We start from the raw sequence: 21,800 nt of genomic DNA, 5'->3' as shown, positions 1-21,800 counted from the left end.
CCCATGTGAATATGTAGTTGATGAGTTTCAGGAATACCAAAATCCAATCAAGGTAACTCTAGTGTCACCTTTAGGAGGTATGGCTGATTGTGATTATAACTTTTAAAGAAAAGGTCAAATATAGCAAGTTCTATCATGTCCTGAAAGAAGAAAAATGGACTAGAGAAGTGTGGCAGTCGACTAAAACAACAAGAAGAAGAAGCTTAAAGAAAGTTTGGCAATATATCTCCAGCACACCCCTCCCTAAGCAGCAGTCCTCTACCTTGGTACTCACCTTTCAGTTTACAATAGGAGCCTGGAAGGATGATAGTGTCTGCAAGTGAGCCAGGAAGCCCGGCAGAGAGGTAGGTTTATGAGGGATGGGGAAGGCAGGAAAAGAGAATCACTTAATGTTTGGTATTTGTTGACTTTGAGGTGACTGTGAGACTTCCAGGCAGTCATCTAGTAGTATTTGGAGAACTGGGTATGAAAGGTATGTATCAGAAAAATGACCTCCTGGGACTTACTCTCTCCTGTTTCTTCCTCTACCCACAAATGGATGGTATTGAAATAGCAGCATCTTTATGGGTTAGCAGTACACAGTGAATTTTTTTTTATTCTCAGAAAAACAAAGAAGTATTCATCTCTTCAGTACATAAAAAAGAGGTACTTGAACTCTTTCATCTGTTAAGAGAATTTTCTGTTTCTAACTAAAGGCAGACCCCAGGGGCACATACTGAAACAATTGCTTTGAATAACTTTAATTTTCTCTTCCTTAGCACAAGTCCAGCTCACAAATACTATCTGGCTATGGACCCTATGTCTGAATCACTTTATCTGTCAGACACCAATACTCGAAAAGTCTACAAGTTGAAATCTCTTGTGGAAACAAAAGATCTGTCCAGGAATTTTGAAGTGGTGGCAGGAACAGGTGATCAGTGCCTTCCCTTTGATCAGAGTCACTGCGGAGATGGTGGGAGAGCATCGGAAGCTTCACTGAACAGCCCTCGAGGTAAAAAAAATCTTTTGGTCATCTAAAGATTTCATTTGAATGCTCAAAATCTTGAGACTGTTGCCATGCTGTGGTCAATCTTTTTAAAAAGATTTTATTTATTTATTTTTAGGCAGACAGGAAGGGAGGGGGAGAGAGAGAGAGAAAACCATTAATGTGTGGTTGCCTCTCAAACGCTCCTCCTACTGGGGACCTGGCCTGCAACCCGAGCATGTGCCCTGACTGGGAATCAAACCAATGACCCTTTAGTTCACAGGCTGGCACTCATTCCACTGAGCCACATCAGCCAGGTGTACTCAGTCTTAACATGCCCCTGACAGACATCATCTCTGCAGTCCATCATGGGAGACAGGCACAGTCAGGACCAATGTTTAGCCAATATGCATTAGTATAGTCATAACCATTATTAAAATGATACTTTTCTGGTTGATAATTAATTATTGTCCAGAGCCCTGTGAGTGCCTCCCTGACATCCCAACCTCTCCCCAGAGATTACTTCCTGGAGACTCCCAACGGTGCAACAACTAAAGGGTTAACTGACTGGAAGAGAGCCTCAAGAATGCAGGCTTCTAGCCCTGGCCAGTGAGGCTCAGTTGGCTGCATCATCATCCAGCAAACTAAAAGGTCACTAGTTCATTTATGGTCAGGGCACATGCCTGGGTTGTAGATATGGTCCCTGGTCCAGGCATGTACAAGAGGCAGCTATAGTTGATGTTATTCTCTCACATCAATGTCTGTCTGTCTCTCTCTGTCTCTCTCTCTACCACGCATCTCCCTCTCTTCCCCTCTATCTAAAATCATTGAGTATGTCCTCGGGTGGAGATAAAAAATGTAGGTTTCTTCTACCACGGTTACCATTTAAATGTGTTGGCTATGTTGAATATCTCAGAGACTCCAGACATTTATTACTTTTGCTTCACAGCCAATCTTTAATGAAGCTTTTCTCCATTAATTTATCTAAATCATTATTGAAGCTAGTTATATTTTCAATTTATATCACCCATAGGATAACAAAGTCCAATTCTTTTTGCCTTCTGTGAGACTTTTGCCTCTCTTTTTCTTTGTCCTAAATTGACTTGTCAATCTTTAAGGGGTAATGCTCGGTTCTATTGCCTGGGATTTGTGAATAAACCTGTGTTCTCCCAATGAGCTTCATGACTTTATAGACTTGGATCACAGTCCCTTCTTATGACATAAGCTAAAGGGTAGTCACCTTTTAAGTCTATCATCATATATCATCCACCCTATCTCCTTAATTATTTAATCATTCTTCTTTATCCCTTTTCCAAGATGGTGTGTGTGTGTGTGTGTGTGTGTGTGCTTTTATTTTAGTAGGTCTTATGAAGCATTTATTTTACTGGGTTTTAAGAAGTCAAAGTAGGATTTGTTGAACCCAAACCAATCAGTTCCTTGGTAAAAGAACTGATTTGGAAAACTGGTTACAGACTTTTGGAATTCTTGTTCACATGTGTTAATTAATTCTACATACAATAAATTATTTTATTTCCATTTTGTAACCTAAAAAATAAGTCAATGTGGTCTTTTTAAACTATTACAGAAATAGAACACACTTGTTGTACAAAAATTAAGAGAGAATATGAAAATATTTAACTAAAGTTACCCATAACCCTACCCCATATAGAAAACCAGTCTTAACATTTTAGTATATATCTATCTAGGCATTTTTCTATGCATATCATATATTTTATTCTCTGTTAATGGAATCATATTATAAGGTGCTATTCTAAAATCTGCTTTTCACACTTACTTAAATACATTTATTGTGAACATCTTTCCATGCCAAAAAGATATAGTGAGATCAATGTGTTTAATTTGTTAGATGATCACTTATTATTTCAAACATTAAGAGAGGCATTACTAGCCGTGACAGGAAAAACTTAGTAGTACATGGAAAAACTAGTAGTTACTCTTCAGCCATTTGCCATTTGCCATTTGCCATATGGGGACGAAATTCCAACCACAACCAAAGATTACAGCTTTCCCTTTCTTCAAGGCCATATTCAAGTTATGTCTGTGCCTTTCATAAAGCCCCTCTGGTGAATCCCAGCCTATTAAATCAGAATTTCTTTAATAGAGTCTATACTACCCAATTAGCACATGATTATATTTTGCCTTCTTTTACTTTCCAGTCCTTTCATGAATGGGAGGTTTTTTATTACTGAAGTAAGTTGTCTGGGATGAGAAACTACATCTAATATTTCTTTTGAATCTTGCCCACCTCCCCAGCAGTATCTTGCACAGTGTGGCATCCACTACACATGTGTGTGTTGTGTAATTGATCAGTTAGTTAACTTTTACCTGCATCAAGTATTCCTAACAGGAATTTCATTGGTGCTTAAAGAATATAAACTTTCTTTTTCCCTAAGGGAACATAAATTCCACACATATTATGTTAATGTGTTTTGAAATGTTTTTTTTTACTCTTGTGCTAGCTCTCATTTCTTACATATAGTCAGTCCACAATAAATATTTGAAGAGCGAATGCAGAACTCAGGAGCAACTTGCGACCGGCTCATCTTTCAGGGAAATACATTAGCCTAGGTCCCACCTTTACACAGCTTTAAAACTCTTGGGGGTATTTTAAGGTTTTCTGCATAAGAAATAGGAAGGAATCAAGCATACATTATCTCTGAAATTGACATCCTCCTGAATTGCCACTAGTATGAAAACCACTCATCTTACCTACCACATTCAGCCTGCCACATACAGGATGAATATGTCAGCTTTTCCAAATAAAGCCAATAGTTGGTTCATTGCAGCTTTTTTTTTTTCCTAGAAAGGCATAGTAATAGAGTCCTGATGAAGAGAACTTACATAAACTCTTGAAGCATCAGTAATGAGAGTGCCAAAATTTCTGTATCTATTAAAGTTAATAGTAGACTAAGTTTTTCCTGTCATGGCTAGTAGTGTATTTTCCTTTGGGTTGATTTGCTCATCTTTCCATCCAGGAGTGGCCTTTGCAATAATGTTTATTAACCTCAAAGCAGTCAGGGGCCCTACGAACATTTGTCCCAGGCTTCAGACAGCTGGATGTCTAATCCATCTAAGACAGTTTTCACATAATATACTGAGCTGATATTGGCAATGTCTGCTCTGATCCAGTGTGTGAATGAAGATGTTGAAAGGAAGAGAATGTGTGGCTCACCCTAAGTATCCACCACATCTCCTTCAACCATGTTAACAGCTCTTTAAGGTCCTGTTAGTCATCTTCACAATCACTCAGCAGAACGAATGTCCAGACATCAGTCGCTCTTGAATATGCTGGTCAGAACACTTAGGTGCCCGTCCAGGACACCTATCTCTATGCTGAATATAGACAGCACTTACCCTTGTCAATAAATCAGAAGTGAGTCTCATTATATGGAATGCTGCAGGGCAATTTCATAGACTTGCACAGAAGAAGGAAAAAGCATGAAAGAAGTCATTAAAACACAGGGTGCAAACTGAGAGGGCAGTCTTGCTAATTGCTAATTATGTCTTTGAGGTTCTCCTGCAGGTTCTTTACTTCTCAAGAAAGCCCAATTTATTTGTTTGTTTGTTTGTTTGTTTTGCTTAAGAACTACCATGTACATCAGTTCCTTCTTCCTTCCCCCTTAGAAAACAGCAAATGTATAAGGGATTTCTTTAAGGGAAGTTTTCATTCTCTCTCTCTGTCTCTCTCTCTCTCTCTCTCTCTCTCCCCCCCCACACGCGTGCATGCCATGTAGAAGCTAATAAAGAAAAACTGAAACTCTGTAGATTGGTAGAAAATGGAAATGCACTTCTAGGGAGTAGCAGTTTGAGCTTAGGAAAGAGAGCTTGCCCTAAGACTTTAACAAGCAACATATTGCAATTACAGGCAGGTTCTCCAACATGTCCTTAATTAGGCAAGGTAAGTCAAATAAATGTTAATCTGCAAGACAGCTCATTTATTTTCTGAATCTGTTCTAAAAATAGGATAAAGTAAAATTTGCTTTTGAGATCATTTGCCCTAAAGTTGGAGGAAATTATCAAGAGGGATTAAAAACCAGTCGGCACAGGTGAAAAGGTCAGAAGCCATGGGATTTTGTATTTTGTATTTTATTTATTTATTTACTTACTCATTTATTTTTATTTATTTATTTAGAGAAATGACAGCAAATTTGATGAATACTAGGTTAGGGAGCCTAGACATTCTTGTTCAGTCCATGCAATGCCAGTGTTCCTTTTAGTGACCCTGTGTAAGTCACTGTACCTCACTGAACTTTTATTTCCCTGAACACTAAAATAGACTTAATTGCCTTTGCCTCATTTTGTAACATTGGGCTAGTCATTCAAACACTGGTCCTGAGATTCCTCAGCTGTTAACTGAAAGACTTGGGATGGTCTCCCTCCCAGCTTTAATGTATTAAAAATAATCACAGCTATAATTCACTGTCTACTCTGTGCCATAGCTGGGCTAGATATTTTACACTCAGTGTCTCTAATCTCCACAACAACACACAAGATTAATAGATTTATCTCCATTGTATAGATGAGGAAACAGAGACTCAGACAGGTTAAGAAACTTACCCAGGGTCACACAATTGACAGATAATGCTGGCATTCAAATGAAGTCTGCCTAACTCCAAAGCCCATGATCCAAAAAAACAAAAAGTTAGGAGGGCGTGCTAGGCCTCCACTATACCACATTGCCTGCCCTTCAGTTAAAACCCATGATCTCTGTTGACTTCTCCAGGGGGGTGGGAAATATTGGGGGGGGATGCTTTGGAAACAAAATGTTTGTATTTGCAAGGTAATGATTTTTAGCCTAGTTTCTTTTGCTTATTAAAATTCTTCCTCTGATTTTTCTGACCTGCTAGTGTACCGGTAGTGCACTACATAGCATTTACATAGTCTGTAAATGTAATTATTCAAATAAATCTCCAGGAAAGCTTGTCACATCTTTTTGTAAGATTCTGCAATTAGGAACTTCAACAAAATTTTCTTAAGGGATGGAGGAAGGGAACCTTAGCTTTATCAAATTTCTTGACTACAACCTGTAACTACAAATTTTGTTTAAAGGAACAATGGAAGTGGCTCTGAATAGAATTTCATATAAGATAGCCCTTGGGCACTTCTCTGGGAAGAAATCTTTATCTGATCCAGTTTTATACACTTTGATTTGAGTCCAATAAAAGGAAACATTTGGCATTTAACTCATCAATACTTCAATGTAATGGGGCAAGGAAGAAAGTTCAGTAAAAGAGCTTGCTGGTGTGCTAATCCCTAGCATTGTATATGAGTTTGAATGGACTTTGAAAGATGCTTTTAAAACATGCATGGATGATGTAGTTGGAACTTAGGTTCCATTTATTATTTTTACTGCAACTTTCTTTAATTCTACAGAGAACTCAAACTAATGAGTCATGTAATAGATGACCAAGCATTTAAGCAGAATGTGAAATGGTACTAGGTGGGGATATAAAATAAAATTTGTGACAAGCTGAATACGTTTATTTTTTTAAGTAGATACATAGGGTGAAGGAGTGACTGGACAGGATGAAATTAATCAGTGACTTAATTTGGTTCCCTTGGCCCTCACCAAGGATTATATCTCTATTTTCATGTGCATCTTTAAGCAAACTGACCTCAGAACTCAGCAGGTCTTAAGCAATATCCAGACGAGTGTAAACAGCCCATGAGCTGTTCCCTAGGAGGAAAATGATCTTTAAATCTTGACAGCTTCCAAAAGTGTTTTTAGGGTATTCATAATCCTAATCATATAGGAGTTACTTTACCTTTATTAGCAATAAAGAAATCTGGGTATGATAGAGTCGAGGCCAAAACCATCTGTTTTGTCTCTACCCAGATCTATCTAAGGTGTATCCTGAGGCTCTGCTGACTCCCCTGGCATCTACATGCTATTCCAAAAGGCTACATTTGAGGTTATTGGAAAGATACTGAGACTCTGATCAGTAATATCTTGCTAATGTCACTGGTTTCTATGAAGGAGAGTGTGCAGCATGCAAACAGGTGCAAGAATATCCTTTCGGTTCCCCTATGCAGTGGGAAGCAGCATAGTTTTCCCGATGGTGACATAACCATTTGGAGTGATGCTAGGGCCAGCCCTCAAGAAAATTCCAGGCAAGCTACAGCATGAGTAAAATGAATAGTGCATTTTGGAGACTACAAATAAATCAGTATTGTTCAAGTAAAAATATTTGAAAATAATAGAAGGAGCAGGAATAGGAAGTTTGTGTTTTATCTTATAGACAAAGAATTTGAAGCAGCAGAACGACACGATCATGCTGTGCGTACATTTTTGATTGATTGTTTTTGTGGCAGGATAGAAAAATGCACTGGAGTAAGGTTGGGACATAGAATCATAGGGGGTGCTGAAAGTTGCAGTTTAGGAAATAGGAGGGAATCTCATGAAAGAGAAAATAAATCTGCAGAAAAAAAGTGAACAGTTTGGCATCTTATGAAGCCAAGTAATAGTTTGTTTCAAAGAAACCGTGCAAAAACAGTTTCAAATGTAATAGATTTGTAGCCATTGAACTAGGCAATGAGGAGCTCATTGGTGAGTCTGCCATTGGTGGTTTTGGATGGTTGTAGAGGTGGAAGCCAGATTTCAGTCACTTGATAAGCCAATGAGAGGCGAGAAAATAAACAGTACTACTGAAAGTCACTCTAATGAGAAGCTTGGATATAAACAATTGAGTGTTAAGTAGTGAGAGAACAAGGCACTCAGGGGAGGTTTCTCTGTAGGACAGATGGAGCAATGGAAAGATACAGAAGACAGAATAAATGATGAAACAAGATCTGGAGGAAACTAGAAGGGAATAGGTTTTCAGTGGGAGGGGAGATTGAAGATCCCATCTTAAGGTAATATATAGATGTAAGGATGAGGATAAGTTTGTAGATAGAGGGAACTAGAATGGTACATCATTCTGTTAGCCTCAGTGTTTTCAAGGAGGTGGTGGGTTTATTCCGCTAAACATGAGCAAGTAAGGTGAGGTTTTGAGATATAGGGGAAAGGTTTGGGAGAGCTGATTAATGAGGTAGGATTTCTGGTTAAGAACATTCTACCACCCATCAGCAAATTCCCAGCTCAACTTCAAGGCATTTCCCGTGAAAAGTTTCCTCCCACATATTTGTCTTAGAATCAGAGGCAGCTTGAAAGAAATATGTTTCAGAAAGCCTTGCGATTCAGGCAAAATATTTGTTCTTTATTGCTCAGTGATCCCATGCTGTTTTCACTTCTGGAGATTGTTTTTCCTAAACTATATTACTGGTCGCTCAGTTTACACTGGCTACACCAGAGCGAGAGCTTAATGTGCTATTCACAATTGGTATAATTCATCTGCTTATGATGGTCAAAAGATTTTGACCTTATATTATGTGAGCAACTGGAAATTGAGAACCTTTCTGTCTTTTCTGTCACAGTCCTAAAGCCATAAACTGTTGGTGGGGAAGACAACAAAAGGAAAAGCACTTATATCTAGCCTTGGCTAATTGCTCTAGGTAACATCCATGGTTAATACAGGAAAAACCAGCATTAAGTTCATTCAAGTTTTATAAAGCTACAAATGCATTATTAAATGACATTTTCTTCTTCATTTATTTTAATATTCATGTATGCATAAGATTCTTGCAAACACAGACATATTATTTTAGAAGCCAAATGCCATGAGAGATAAGGTCCCAGATTTTGGAGTCAAACAGAACTGTATGCAAATCCCAGATCTACCACTCAATAAATGTGTGACCTTGGGTAAGTCACTTACCTAACTTCCCTGAACATCAGCCTCCACATCTGTGAAGTTAGCATGCTAGTAATGGTGCCTACACAGCAGAATGCTCAGTAATGCATAGAAAGTGCCTATTGCAGTACCCAGCATGCAGTATGTATACAGTAAATGTTGCCTGCCATTATAATTGGGCTTGCTGTTTTGTTGCTAATAATAATCCTGCTTATAGTAGTGGTCCAAGCATGGAGTAAGTTACTTTGAAAGGAGGCAAGTTCCATGTCATTGTGAGTCAATCTGAGACTCGATTATTTCTAAGGAGGAACAGTGCCACAAAACAAGCAAGAGTCAAGGCAGGGTAGGACTTGAGTGTTAAATGTGACTTGACTAATTGATCCCTGCCAACCTTAAGATGCAGTAATTCTAGTGCTGGTTTCTTGTATGTTTGTTTTAAGGAGTCCTCTGTCCAAGGCCCACCTAACAAAATTAATTTCCTGATCAAACTTCCATTTCACTATTACATTCGTTCTCTAAGTAAGGGTTTTCTTCAGATGTGAACTTCAGTGTTTAGTGCAGGATATTGCCTGAGCAAGCAACACATTAATTCCTCATTCAGACACTTGATGGGAGATTTGGGGGCATGGAACACAGGTTGGATGTGTTTGGATACATGAGATCACCTGAGGGGACAAGCCAAGGTGGGAGCTACCCCAGATCATATGGGGACATGGGGTGCTAGGTATCTGACAGAATGGTAGCAAAGTGGGGAGAGATGGGGAAATAACAGTGATATGCTCCTCTGCAGTATTGTCTAAATCAATCTTATACCCCTACATATCAGGACAGACAGTATGGAATTATGATTCTTACTCTTTTTATTTAAGATCACCACTCAAAATAGCTTTGCTTCCTTATTACAGCTCTTTGGTGTTACTTCTTTCTTTCTTTTTAAGATCTTATTTATTTATTTTTAGAGAGGGGAAAGAGTGGGAGCAGAAAGAGAGGTAGAGAAACAGCAATGTATGGTTGCCTCTGGAGCACCCCTTACCAGGGACCTGGCCTACAATCCAGGCATGTGCCCTGACCGGGAATTGAACTGGTGACCCTTTGGTTTACAGGCTGACACTCAATCCACTGAGCCACACCAGCCAGGGCAGTGTCACTTCTTTCTTGCTTGTCCACTTAAGAAGCACTTCAGCTGATAATAAGAAGGACCCCCTCCCCACCAAACCAAAATGACAGAGATCGCACACTAACAAATGGAAGATTATTGAAGTCATATTTTGAGTGGTGTATTATGGTAACCTATAAATAACTAATTGCATAAAATTGCTTTGGTAGTTTCTAGATGGCAGCTTTAATTAAAAGCACCAGAGACATTTAGAAGTTTAGAAATGGATAGCATGTAATTTGCCCTTTTACCAACCATAAAATGGTAATTAAGGAATTTGATTCACTTCTTCCTATTAAAAGTTTTATGAGAATAGCAAGTTCCTTCTAAATACAGTTTCTGTTCAGCAGAAGGTAGTGCATTTGCTTTATCAGTCTTCTCCAGCAGGGTAAGATGTTTTAATGTACAAATTCTTCAGAAGTTAATTAGGAAATTTCTTTCAATGCAAAATGTTTGTTTTTAAGGTTCTAAAACATGAAACTGTATTAGAGCTAAACCTTTGATCATTGCCCCATATTGCTCCACCATCAGTTCAAGTTGTCTCAGTAATTTCAAGTTTATCAAACGCATGGAGCTGACTGTAAAACTCTAAGTAATGAGAAAATCGTTTCCTGGTGAGTCCAGCATGCTTTGCTGGTTCTTGAAGGAATCTAAAATCTACAGTGTTCTGGCTTCCCAGATAATTCAGAATATTCACTCCACATCAGAGGAGTCATCAGAAGATGGTTTTACCTTCATTGATCTTCCAGCAATACTGGCTAAATTAGCAAATACAGAGTGTAAAATGCACACAATATTCAACAAACTCAGATCTCTTTGGGAATCCATGATTTTAACATCATCACAGGCTAAACCACAGGTGGAAATGGAGCCAGGGAGCCCATTTTTATTTTATAATCCATCAGTTGATTGCATTTCCGGGCCACTTCAGACCACGGATTATAGATAGCACAACACAGGGCATATAAATCAGCATTTCAAAGGCAACTCATGACTTAACTTACCTTAAAACCATGGATGTCAAACTCATTTTTACCAGGGGCCACATCAGCTTCATGATTGACTTCAAAGGGCAAAATGTAATGTTACGACTGTATAAATGTAACTACTCCTTAACAGTTAAGTGAGAGTTCAGCGCTGCTGCCAGGTCGAAACAAGGTGCCAGGCTGGATAAAACAAAGTGGAGGGCCGAATTCAGCCTGGGGGCCTTGTGTTTGCCACCTTTGCCTTAAACACATAACAAAGCTGCTAGGTTTGTTTTTCTTTAAGTCAAGCAGATGCTCTAAATCTATCTAAGCAGCAATGGGACAGTGAGAGGAATATTTTATCACTGATATTGTTCAGAATTTCCAGGGATTGGCAATAGTAAACATAGACCTGCTATTCATCAGTTTTATTATTGCCTTTAATATTTGCACCAAAAATGCACTCTCCATATTGTCTATATCCATGACATACCACTCCTACCTCCCCCACAGTTCTGCAGGTATAAGGAAAATATTAACAAAATAATATTCAGTGGAAAGTTCAAGATACAAAACTGTATGCACTGTATGCTTCTACATCTGTAAGTTTGCAGGGGTGGTGTGGACACAAAGGGAAAAAGCTGAGAGGAAGTTTATCTAAACTTCTATGTTAGCAATGATAATTGTAACATAAGGAATCTTTTTAACATAAGGAATTTCGAATGGTTTTATTTTCTTCTCTTTAATTTTCTGAGCATTTATTATGTTTACAATTCAACAAAAGACAAAATATGGCTTTTTTAAGTACACATACACTCTTTCCTGTCCTACAGCCAATCTTTGAGGACTCAGGTGTCTTTGCTTTCATAAATGACAGCTCTCCAGAAGGGATTTCATACTACAGATGGGTGACAATGGGTTTCGCTCATCTGAGCGTGTTACTGGAGACCTGTTGAAGGGGCAGTACCATAAATCAAAAAATAACATCCATGCAAGACCATGAACACATCCTGGCAGGCCAGTAGTACAAGATACTTTCATTGCATTTATTGTTTTTTGAGAAAGAGAAGTATGAAGAATACAAATTAAAACAGCCAATAATCTCACCATCTACATAAGCCCCAGTGCTCTTGAAATATAAAATTAATAACATAATAAAATAATAAAAAATTATATTTGTCTCTAGTTTGAAAGCTTGAACCCCATAGAAAGGTGCAAAAAGAAAATTCCAGGCTTCTTCACCACAGACACACTCCAGTCTCTCTCTTTAAAGGTAAACTGTTTCTTGCTATTCCTTTGTATATATTTGTCCCTTACATAAAAAGAATCAGAGTATATGAATTACTCTTCACCATGCTTCTTTCATTTGATGATATATTCTGAAGATACTTCCATAAAAGCATGTACATATCTACCTCTTTCTTTTGAAGAAACTGTATATTATAACATATGGATATACCATAATTTATTAAGCCATTTGTCTCTTTTTTAAATTATATTTTATTGGTTGTTACTACAGTCATCTTGATTTGCTCCTGTTGTCCCCCTGCCCAGCAGACCCCCCTCCCTCAGACAAACCCCCCACCATTTTTCACGTACATAGGTCATGCATATAAGATCTTAGGCTACTCCATTTCCTACACTGTACTTTACAACCTCATGGCTACTGTGTAACTACCAATTTGTACTTCTTTTTAAAAAAAGATTTTATTTCACCCTGGCTGGTGTAGCTCAGTGGATTGAGCGCGGGCCTGCGAACCAGACAATCTAGGTTCGATTCCCAGTCAGGGCACATGCCTGGGTTGCAGACCAGTTCCCTGCAGGCCAGTTCCCAGCAGGGGACGCACAAAAGGCAACCATACATTGATGTTTCTCTCTCTCTCTCCTTCCCTTCCCTCTAAAGATAAATAAATAAAGTATTTTTTTAAAAAAAGATTTTATTTCTTTATTTTTAGAGAGGAGAAGGGAGGGAGAAAAAGAGAGAGAGAAATATCAATGTGCGGTTGCCTCTCACATGGCCCCCCCTAGGGACCTGGCCTGAAACCTAGCCATGTACCCTGACCGGGAATCAAACCCAGTGGTTTGCAGCCCTTGCTCAATCCACTGAGCTACACCAGCCAGGGCCCAATTTGTACTTCTTAATCTCCTCACCTCTTCACCCATTCTCTCCCACACCCCCCTCCCATCTAGCAACTATCAAAACACTCCCTGTATCTATGATTCTGTCTCTGTTTTTCTTGTTTGCTTAGTTTATTTTTTAGATTCAATTTTTAATAGATTTGTATTTTTTGCCATTTTGTTGTTCATAGTATTGACCTTCTTCTTTTTATTAAATAAGTCTCTTTAACATTTTATATAATACAGGCTTGGTGATAATGAACTCCTTTAACTTTACCTTGTCTAGGAAGCACTTTATCTGCCCTTCAATTCTAAATGATGGCTTTTCTGGGTAGAGCAATCTTGACTGTAGGACCCTGCTTTTCATGACTTTGAATATTTCTTGCCAGTCTCTTCTAGCCTGCAAAGTTTCTTTTGAGAAATCAGCTGACAGTCTGATGGGAACTGCTTTGTAGGTAACTCTCTGCTCTTCCCTTGCTGCTTTTAAGATTTTCTTTTTATCTTTAACCTTTGGCATTTCAATGATGTGTCTTGGAGTGGGCCTCTTTGCATCCATCTTGTTTGGAACGCTCTGTGCTTCCTGGACTTGTGTCTCTATTTTCTTTACCACATTAGGGAAGTTTCCATTCATTATTTTTTCAAATAGATTCCCAATTTTTTGCTCTTTCTCTTCTTCTTCTGATACCCCTATGATGTGAATGTTGGATCTCTTGAAGTTTTCCCAGAGGCTGCTTATACTATCCTCATTATTTTGGATTCTGTTTTCTTCTTGTTGTTATGATTGGTTGGGGTTTTTTTTTCTGCTCCCTTGTGTTCCAAATCATTGATATGGTTCTTAGCTTCATCCACTCTACTGTTGTTTCCCTGTGGGAAACCATTCATGTGGAAAAGCAGCTTGGGTGGGCTCATAAGTTGTGTTGGATGAAGTCTCTGGGGATCTCCAAGGTGGGGCAAACAGTGTTAGCCAGGTTGGTAAGAGTATCAGATATGGCACCAGCTTGCCAGCTCGATGACTTTGTCGGGGAAGGGTTTAGAAAAGAAACAATGGCCTCTGCTTTCCTTGATGCCAGACAGTTCAGTTTCTCCCTGTATGCCACTGGGTCCTTTCAAGCTGCTACCCTGGTGCTAGAGCTCAGAGGGAGTGAGTCTGAGTAGGTGAGTCTGTGTGTGGGTTCTTTAAGAGAAACCGCTTGGAGCTCCAGCAGTTTCTTCCACTGACTCAATCCCTACTGGGTTTTGCAACCAGAAGCTGTAGGGACTTACCTTCCAGTCACTAGAACCCTGGGTTGGGAGTGGGGGCTGGTATGGAGCTGAGACTCCTCAGTCCCAAGATATGCCTCCCAAATTTTTAGCCACAATATGTGGGTGTGGGACCATCCCACTCCATGTTGTACCCCTCTTACCAATCTGGATGAAGGTAGTTTCTGTAATTCCATAGTTGTCAGACTTCTATTCAACTCAAGTTCTGACAGTTCTGAGTGATGGTTGTTCTATATTTTACTTGGAATTTTGATGTGGTTGTGAGAAGAAGTGAGCCATGTCTGTCTGTACCACCATCTTGACCAGAAGTTCTGCCATTTGCTTCCTGATGGCTGTTTTCAAAAAATCTTTTGTCACTATGATCCTACATTGAACAACCTACTTGATATATTTTGGAGCACTTTTATTAGACTATAGATAGGGTTAATTTTTAGCTATAGTTCATATTACCAAATTTTCCTCCCAAAGGCTTGAACATATTCACACCAACAGTGTATAAGAGTACCAATTTTACTACTCTGAGTATCATTACATCTTTTAACACATGCCCATCTGATCAGTGGAAAATGGTAGCTTGTAGCTTTAACTTGAATTTCTTTAATTATAAATTAAGTTCAGTGTCATTTTATATCTGTTATGCCCATTTTTATTTCTTTGTCAGTAAACTCATACTCATATCCTCTGCAAGTTTTTCTACTGAACTGTTGATCTTCCTGTGTTATAAATTAAGAAAAGCATTTATTTATCTCCCATATGTATGGCAAATATTTTCTAACTTTGTCATTTCTCTTTTTTTAAACACATAGAACTTTTCTAACTTTATGTGATCAGGTTTAGCAATATATATCTTAAGGTCTCTAAGGTTTGTGTCCTTCTAGGAAAACCCTCCTGTAGTAAAGGTATTTTCAAGACAGATGGGCAGGCCTTTCAATGACCCTTAAATCATACTGTGTCTTTCCCATTTGGACCTCATGAAATTTGGAAAACTTTGGTAGTGTTTAGAGTAATTAAACCTAGAGACATTGGAATTGAGCAGATAAAACTGAGCTCAAATTTATTATTAATATCTTCAAGCCACTGCTTTCTCATCTATAAAATGCAAATCATGCTTCAGCCTTCCTTATGAAGTTATATAGGTTAAAATGACACAATATGGGCTGAGTCACCTCTCACACAGATTAAGTACTGAATAAAGTATGATGATGAGAATGAGGATAAATAAATTTTTAAACTAATTACTGTTATTAATTGGATTGTTTTCAAGGCTAGTGACAGACATTTTGTCTTGAAAAATTTTTGACTGCAGTATATTCAAATTCTCTTCTGTAAAACTTCATTAATTGTATGCATGTACACAGCCCTGATTTCACTCTGTTTCAACCATATATTCAAAATACCTAGAGAGAGGTATTGGTGAGAGCTTGGTACAGAAAAATGTATAGAAAGTCACAAGTGCAAATATGCATGACAAGACATGAGCTAGAATGACACTACAGTTAAAAAAAAAGCCAACCTAATACTCTGTCAACAGGGGTTAATCAGATGAAATATTATACAACAGTAAAAATGAATTAACATGGTCTACGTATAAAAACATTAATAGTCACAAAGCTTAAGGTTATATGAATAAAAGAGAAAATTGCAAAAGAATATAAATGGTGTGATACCATTAGCATTTTTTATTGTGGTAAAATATACAAAACATAAATTTACCAGTTAAACTATTTTTAGTGTACAATTTAGGTAATTAAGTACATTCATACTGTTGTGCAGCCATTCCCACCATTCATTTCCTACATAAATTTTTGAATTACAAAAAAGTGCTATATACTATTTGTGGATATACACACATATGTAGAAACTGTATAAAAGAAGAATAATGGTTACCTGTGGGAGGGAAGGAAAAAAGCAATACAGATAAAGACAAGAAGCTTTGTCTATATCTATAACATTTTGTAAAGTGATATGTGAAGCAAATATTAATATCTATTAAAATTGGATGGTAGATACATGGCACTGTATAATGTTACTTTATGAGTAGCCTACTATTTGAAATAAAATAAATAAGTCACAAGTAGGGTTAGGAAGGCAACTTGCAAATTTATACTCGACAATTAAATTTTAAAAAGTTATTTTTAATATATTTTTTATTTTATTGATTATGCCATTACAGTTGTTCTATTCCCCTCTTCATTCCCCTCCCCCACCATTCCCCCACTTTAGTTCATGAACATGTGTCTCAAGTTCTTTAGATTCTATATTTCCCCTACTATTCTTACCCTCCCCCCTATCTATTTTCTACCTACTGTCTATGCTACTTATTTTCTGTACCTTCTCCCCCCTTCTCCTTCTCCCACTCCCCTGTTGCTAACCCTCCATGTGATCTTCATTTCTATTGTTCACTCCTGATCTAGCTGTCCTCTTGGTTTGCTTTTTGTTTTAGGTGTGGTTGTTAATAACTGTGAGTCTGCTGTCCTTTTACTGTTCATCTTTTTTATCTTCTTTTTCTTAGGTAAGTCCCTTTAACATTTCATATAATAATGGCTTGGTGATGATGAACTCCTTGAATTTGATCTTATCTGAGAAGCACTTTATCTGTCCTTCCATTCTAAATGAAAGCTTTGCTGGATAGATCAATCTTGGATGTAGGTCTTTAGATTTCATGACTTGGAATACTTCTTTCCAGCCCCTTCTTGCCTGTAAGGTCTCTTTTGAGAAATCTGCTGACAGTCTGATGGGAACTCCTTTGTAGGTGACTGTCCCCTTATCTCTTGCTGCTTCTAGGGTTCTCCCCTTCATTTTAATCTTGGCTAATGTAATGATGATGTGCCTTGGTGTGTTCCTCCTTGGGTCCAACTTCTTTGGGACTCTCTGAGCTTCTCGGATTTCCTAGAGGTCTATTTCCTTTGCCAGAATGGGGAAGTTCTCTTTTATTATTTGTTCAAATTAGGTTTCCACTCGTAAGTGTTCCTCTTCCCCTTCTGGTACTCCTATAATTTGGATGTTGGAGCATTTAAAAATGTCTTGGAGGTTCCTAAGCCTCTCCTCCTTTTTTTGAATTCTTGTTTCTTCATATTTTTCTGTTTGGTCATTTTTTCCTTCCTTCTGGTCTGCTTCCTTGATTTGAGTCCCAGTTTCCTTTCCATCACTATTAGTTTCCTGTGCATTTCCCTTCATTTTGATTAGTTTAGCCTTCATACATTCCTCTAATTTGTGACTAAAATCAACCAGTTCTGTGAGGATCCTGATCACCAGTGTTTTGAACTGTGCATCTGAAAGTTTGGCAATTTCTTGATCACTTAGATTTATCGGCTCTGGGGCTCTGAGTTGTTCTTGAGCCATGTTTTGATCTGTTCGTGTCTGTTACATATGAGGAGCAGAGCCTTAGGTATTCACCAGGGCGGGGCTACCCAGGTTGCTGGTTTGTGATGCTGTATGTGGGGGTGAGGTCAGAGAGGGAGCAATGGCGGTCCTCTCCACTTGCCTGGTCCGTCTCACTGCTCGCCCAGCCTGTTTATCTGAGCCCAAATGTGCTAGCCCACCGCCCTGCACCGGGGCCTGCGCGGTGTGTCTCAATGCTCGTTTCTTCACTGGTTTATCTGCGTCCAAATGGGCGACTGACTGCAGACAGCCATCCGCACCTCTTCCCTGGGTTCTGCCTGTAGCTACCCCGCACCTGGGATCCGCACCCTCAGCTGCCTGCACGCCACCCAGGTCGGGGATCTTTTTTGCCTGACCTGCTCTGCTGCTGGCTTCGCCCCTCTCACTGGTTTAGCTGAGCGGTTCGTTATTTTTGGGCTCCGTATTGTTCGATTTTCTGTGGTTTGGTTGCATTTATTGTTGTTACAACTTTATTGTTTTTAGATTTGGTTGTACGAGAAGGAAAGTGTTTCCACCTATGCCTCCATCTTGGCAGAAGTCTTCTAAAATATTATTTTGTTTTTTGTTTTTTTCTTTATTGTTGACACTATTACAGATGTCTTCATTCCCCTACACCCACTTTGCCCACTTACACCTACCTCCCACACCCCCTTCCCTCTGGCCACCACCACACTGTTGTCTGTGTCTATGGGTGATGCATATGTGTTCTTTCATTCTTTCACCCCTTCCCCTTTTTTTCATCCATTTCCCCCACCCCCACCCCTCTGACAGCTGTCAGTCTGTTCCATGCATCTATGTCTCTGTGTCTATTTTGTTCATCAGTTTATTTTGTTCATTATATTCCACATATAACCTGAATCATAGTATTTGTGTTTCTCTAACTAGCTTGTTTCACTTAGCATAATACTCACCAGGTCCATCCATGCTATCACAAAAAGTAAGAATTTCTTTCTTTTTATGGTTATGTGCTACTCCACTGTGCAAATGTACCACAGATTCTTTATCTACTCATCTACTTTGTTTTAAATAAGGCTTTTACTCATACAAAGATGATATTCAAAATATTTAACATCTAAAACACAGGTACCAACATATCAGAATACACACCAGCTTTGGCCCTGGAATAGGGTTTTTAACACTGCCTACATTGCCCACCATTAATCCCTTATTTTTTTAATCTGATTGGATTTGAGACTTTTATTATTTGCAGAGTTCACCAACACCTCTAGTGTGTGTCCACATGTGGAGTTTCTTAAATGGGTGACTGAACTTCCTCAATGTTAAGAAGCTTCAATATATCAAGTTAGGACTCTTCTGACCAAGGTGAAGGTGTAGGTAGACTCACTTCACCTCCTCGCAGAACTATAAGAAAGATAACAATCAATCTAAAAACACAAATCAACCAGATCTGCCAGAAAATCAAGCTGCATGGAAGTCCAACAACAAAGGATTTAAAGAAGAAACATCAGACCAGTAGGAGGGGCACAGAGGACACAGTATGGTACATGCAATGTGGTAGCACCAACGCAGTGGTGGTGAGGCAATGGCAGTGGCAGTCAGCAGAAGGACAATTACACATTCACGTGTGGCAGACAAAAACCAAAAGGGACAACTGGGGAGTGACCCATACCAGCACCAGCCCAGAGTGTGCAGTCCAGGGTTCTAGTACCAGGAAAATAAAGGCTCATAACCTCTGGATATAAAAACCAGTGGGGGTTCGGGCAGTAGAAGAAACTCCTAGTTTGACTTCCACCAAGATGGAAGCATAGGTGGAAGCACTGTGCCTTCTCGCACAGCCAAGTTTGAAAACAACAAAGTTTTAGCAACAAAAACGCAGCCAAACCACAGAAAATTGAACTATACGGAAGTCTGACAACAACGAACCCTTCAGCCAAACTGGTAAGAGGGGCAGAGCCAGCAGCAGAGTGGGGTCAGGCAGGAAAAATCCACTGGACCAACCGGGCCAGCGACCCAGGTGCGCCAGCAGCCGTGGGCGGATCCCAGGTGTGGAGTAGCGGTCGGACCCACTGAGGGCTCAAGGCGGCGGACCCACTGAGGGCCCAAGGCGGTGGACCAACTGAGGGCTGACCGCGGTCACACATTTTCGCGTTGATAAACCGGTGATGGAGCCAGCAGTGAGACAGACCGAGCAGGCCCCAGCTGTGGGAAGCAGCAGAGGGTACTGCCATTGTCCTTCTCTGACCCCACCCCCACATACAGCATCACAAACCAGCAACCTGGGTGGCCCCGCCCTGGGGAACACTTAAGGCTCTGCTCCTCATACGTAACAGGCACGAACAGATCAAAACATGGCTCAAGAAGAACTCAGAGCCCCAGAGCTGATAAATCTAAGCGATCAAGAAATTGCCAAACTTTCAGATGCACAGTTCAAAACACTGGTGATCAGGATGCTCACAGAACTGGATGATTTTAGTCACAAATTAGAGGAACATATGAAGGCTAAACTAATCGAAATGAAGGGAAATGCACAGGAAACCAATAGTAATGGAAAGGAAACTGGGACTCAAATCAAAGGAGTGGACCAGAAGGAGAAAAAAAAATGACCAAACAGAAAAATATGAAGAAACAAGAATTCAAAAAAAGGAGGAGAGGCTTAGGAACCTCCAGGACATCTTTAAATGCTCCAACATCCAAATTATAGGAGTACCAGAAGGGGAAGAGGAACACTCACGAGTGGAAACCTAATTTGAACAAATAATAAAGGAGAACTTTCCCAATCTGGCAAAGGAAATAGACCTCTAGGAAATCCAGGAAGCTCAGAGAGTCCCAAAGAAGTTGGGCCCAAGAAGGAACACACCAAGGCACATCATCATTACATTAGCCAAGATTAAAATGAAGGGGAGAACCCTAGAAGCAGCAAGAAATAAGGGGACAGTCACCTACAAAGGAGTTCCCATCAGACTGTCAGCAGATTTCTCAAAAGAGACCTTACAGGCAAGAAGGGGCTGGAAAGAAGTATTCCAAGTCATGAAATCTAAAGACCTACATCCAAGATTGATCTATCCAGCAAAGCTTTCATTTAGAATGGAAGGACAGATAAAGTGCTTCTCAGATAAGATCAAATTCAAGGAGTTCATCATCACCAAGCCATTATTATATGAAATGTTAAAGGGACTTACCTAAGAAAAAGAAGATAAAAAAGATGAACAGTAAAAGGACAGCAGACTCACAGTTATTAACAACCACACCTAAAACAAAAAGCAAACCAAGAGGACAGCTAGATCAGGAGTGAACAATAGAAATGAAGATCACATGGAGGGTTAGCAACAGGGGAGTGGGAGAAGGAGAAGGGGGGAGAAGGTACAGAAAATAAGTAGCATAGACAGTAGGTAGAAAATAGATAGGGGGGAGGGTAAGAATAGTAGGGGAAATATAGAATCTAAAGAACTTGAGACATGTGGTCATAAACTAAAGGGGGGAATGGTGGGGGTGGGGAGTGGAGGGGAGTAAAAGGGGGAAATAGAACAACTGTAATGGCATAATCAATAAAATATATTTTTATAAAAAGAATGGTATAGGAAATGGAGAAGCCAAAAAACTCATATGTACAACCCATGGACATGAACTGAGTGGAAGGATTGATGGAGGGAATGGGGGTACTAGACAGAGGGGGGAAAGGGGAAAAAGTGGAACAACTGTAAGAACCTATTCAGTAAAATACACTTAAAATATATATTATCAAATCAGCATTATCGTTGACTGAAGAAAGTCACTGTTTACTTGGGAGTGAGTCCTGGCCCATTTAAAGTTTTCCCCTAAGGAATCAGATGCTTAGTAACTCAAATACAAGGTTATCTTCAACCCCGAAATATCAAGGTCTAGCCAGGAAGCCCCAATGTTATTTGTTCCATTTTTCTTCCAGTTTCATTTAGTATCTATTCCATTTGTTTTTTTTTTTTCAAACAGCTTGTTAGACTGTGTAATAATTTTGAGGGAAAAGGAAGGTGGGTGAGTGGCCCATTTTACCAGCATTTATTCAGGAAAGAAAACTGATTACAGCTGTAATTTCCCTTAGAGGACAGCACTCCTTCCTCATTTTGGAAAGCATCTCTAACACAAGGAAACTGAAGACATGGTAATATATTGATAGGTCTCAGTTTTAGGACTTGGGGTCTCTGAAGGGGTGCCTTCCCACTTTTCTCAGAGTAGAAAACTGGAGGCATTTCTGTAGAGAGTGGGCTGGA

General features: G+C 39.3%; 1 protein-coding gene across 1 annotated transcript in view; it reads left to right on the top strand.

Moving 5' to 3' along the window:
* Window positions 1-21,800, top strand: part of TENM1 (teneurin transmembrane protein 1) — a 407,415-nt gene that overhangs the window by 300,943 nt on the left and 84,672 nt on the right. The window contains exon 17 of the mRNA XM_053662339.1: window positions 759-991. Coding sequence (XP_053518314.1) covers window positions 759-991 — 233 coding nt within the window. The remainder of the gene's footprint in view (window positions 1-758; window positions 992-21,800) is intronic.

This window comes from Artibeus jamaicensis, unplaced genomic scaffold, assembly GCF_021234435.1.
Source record: "Artibeus jamaicensis isolate MK-2021 breed Jamaican fruit bat unplaced genomic scaffold, CSHL_Jam_final contig_240, whole genome shotgun sequence".
Lineage (NCBI taxonomy): Eukaryota > Metazoa > Chordata > Mammalia > Chiroptera > Phyllostomidae > Artibeus > Artibeus jamaicensis.
The sequence above is the reverse complement of the archived record's forward strand: the minus strand, read 5'-3'. Positions and strand labels throughout refer to the sequence as shown.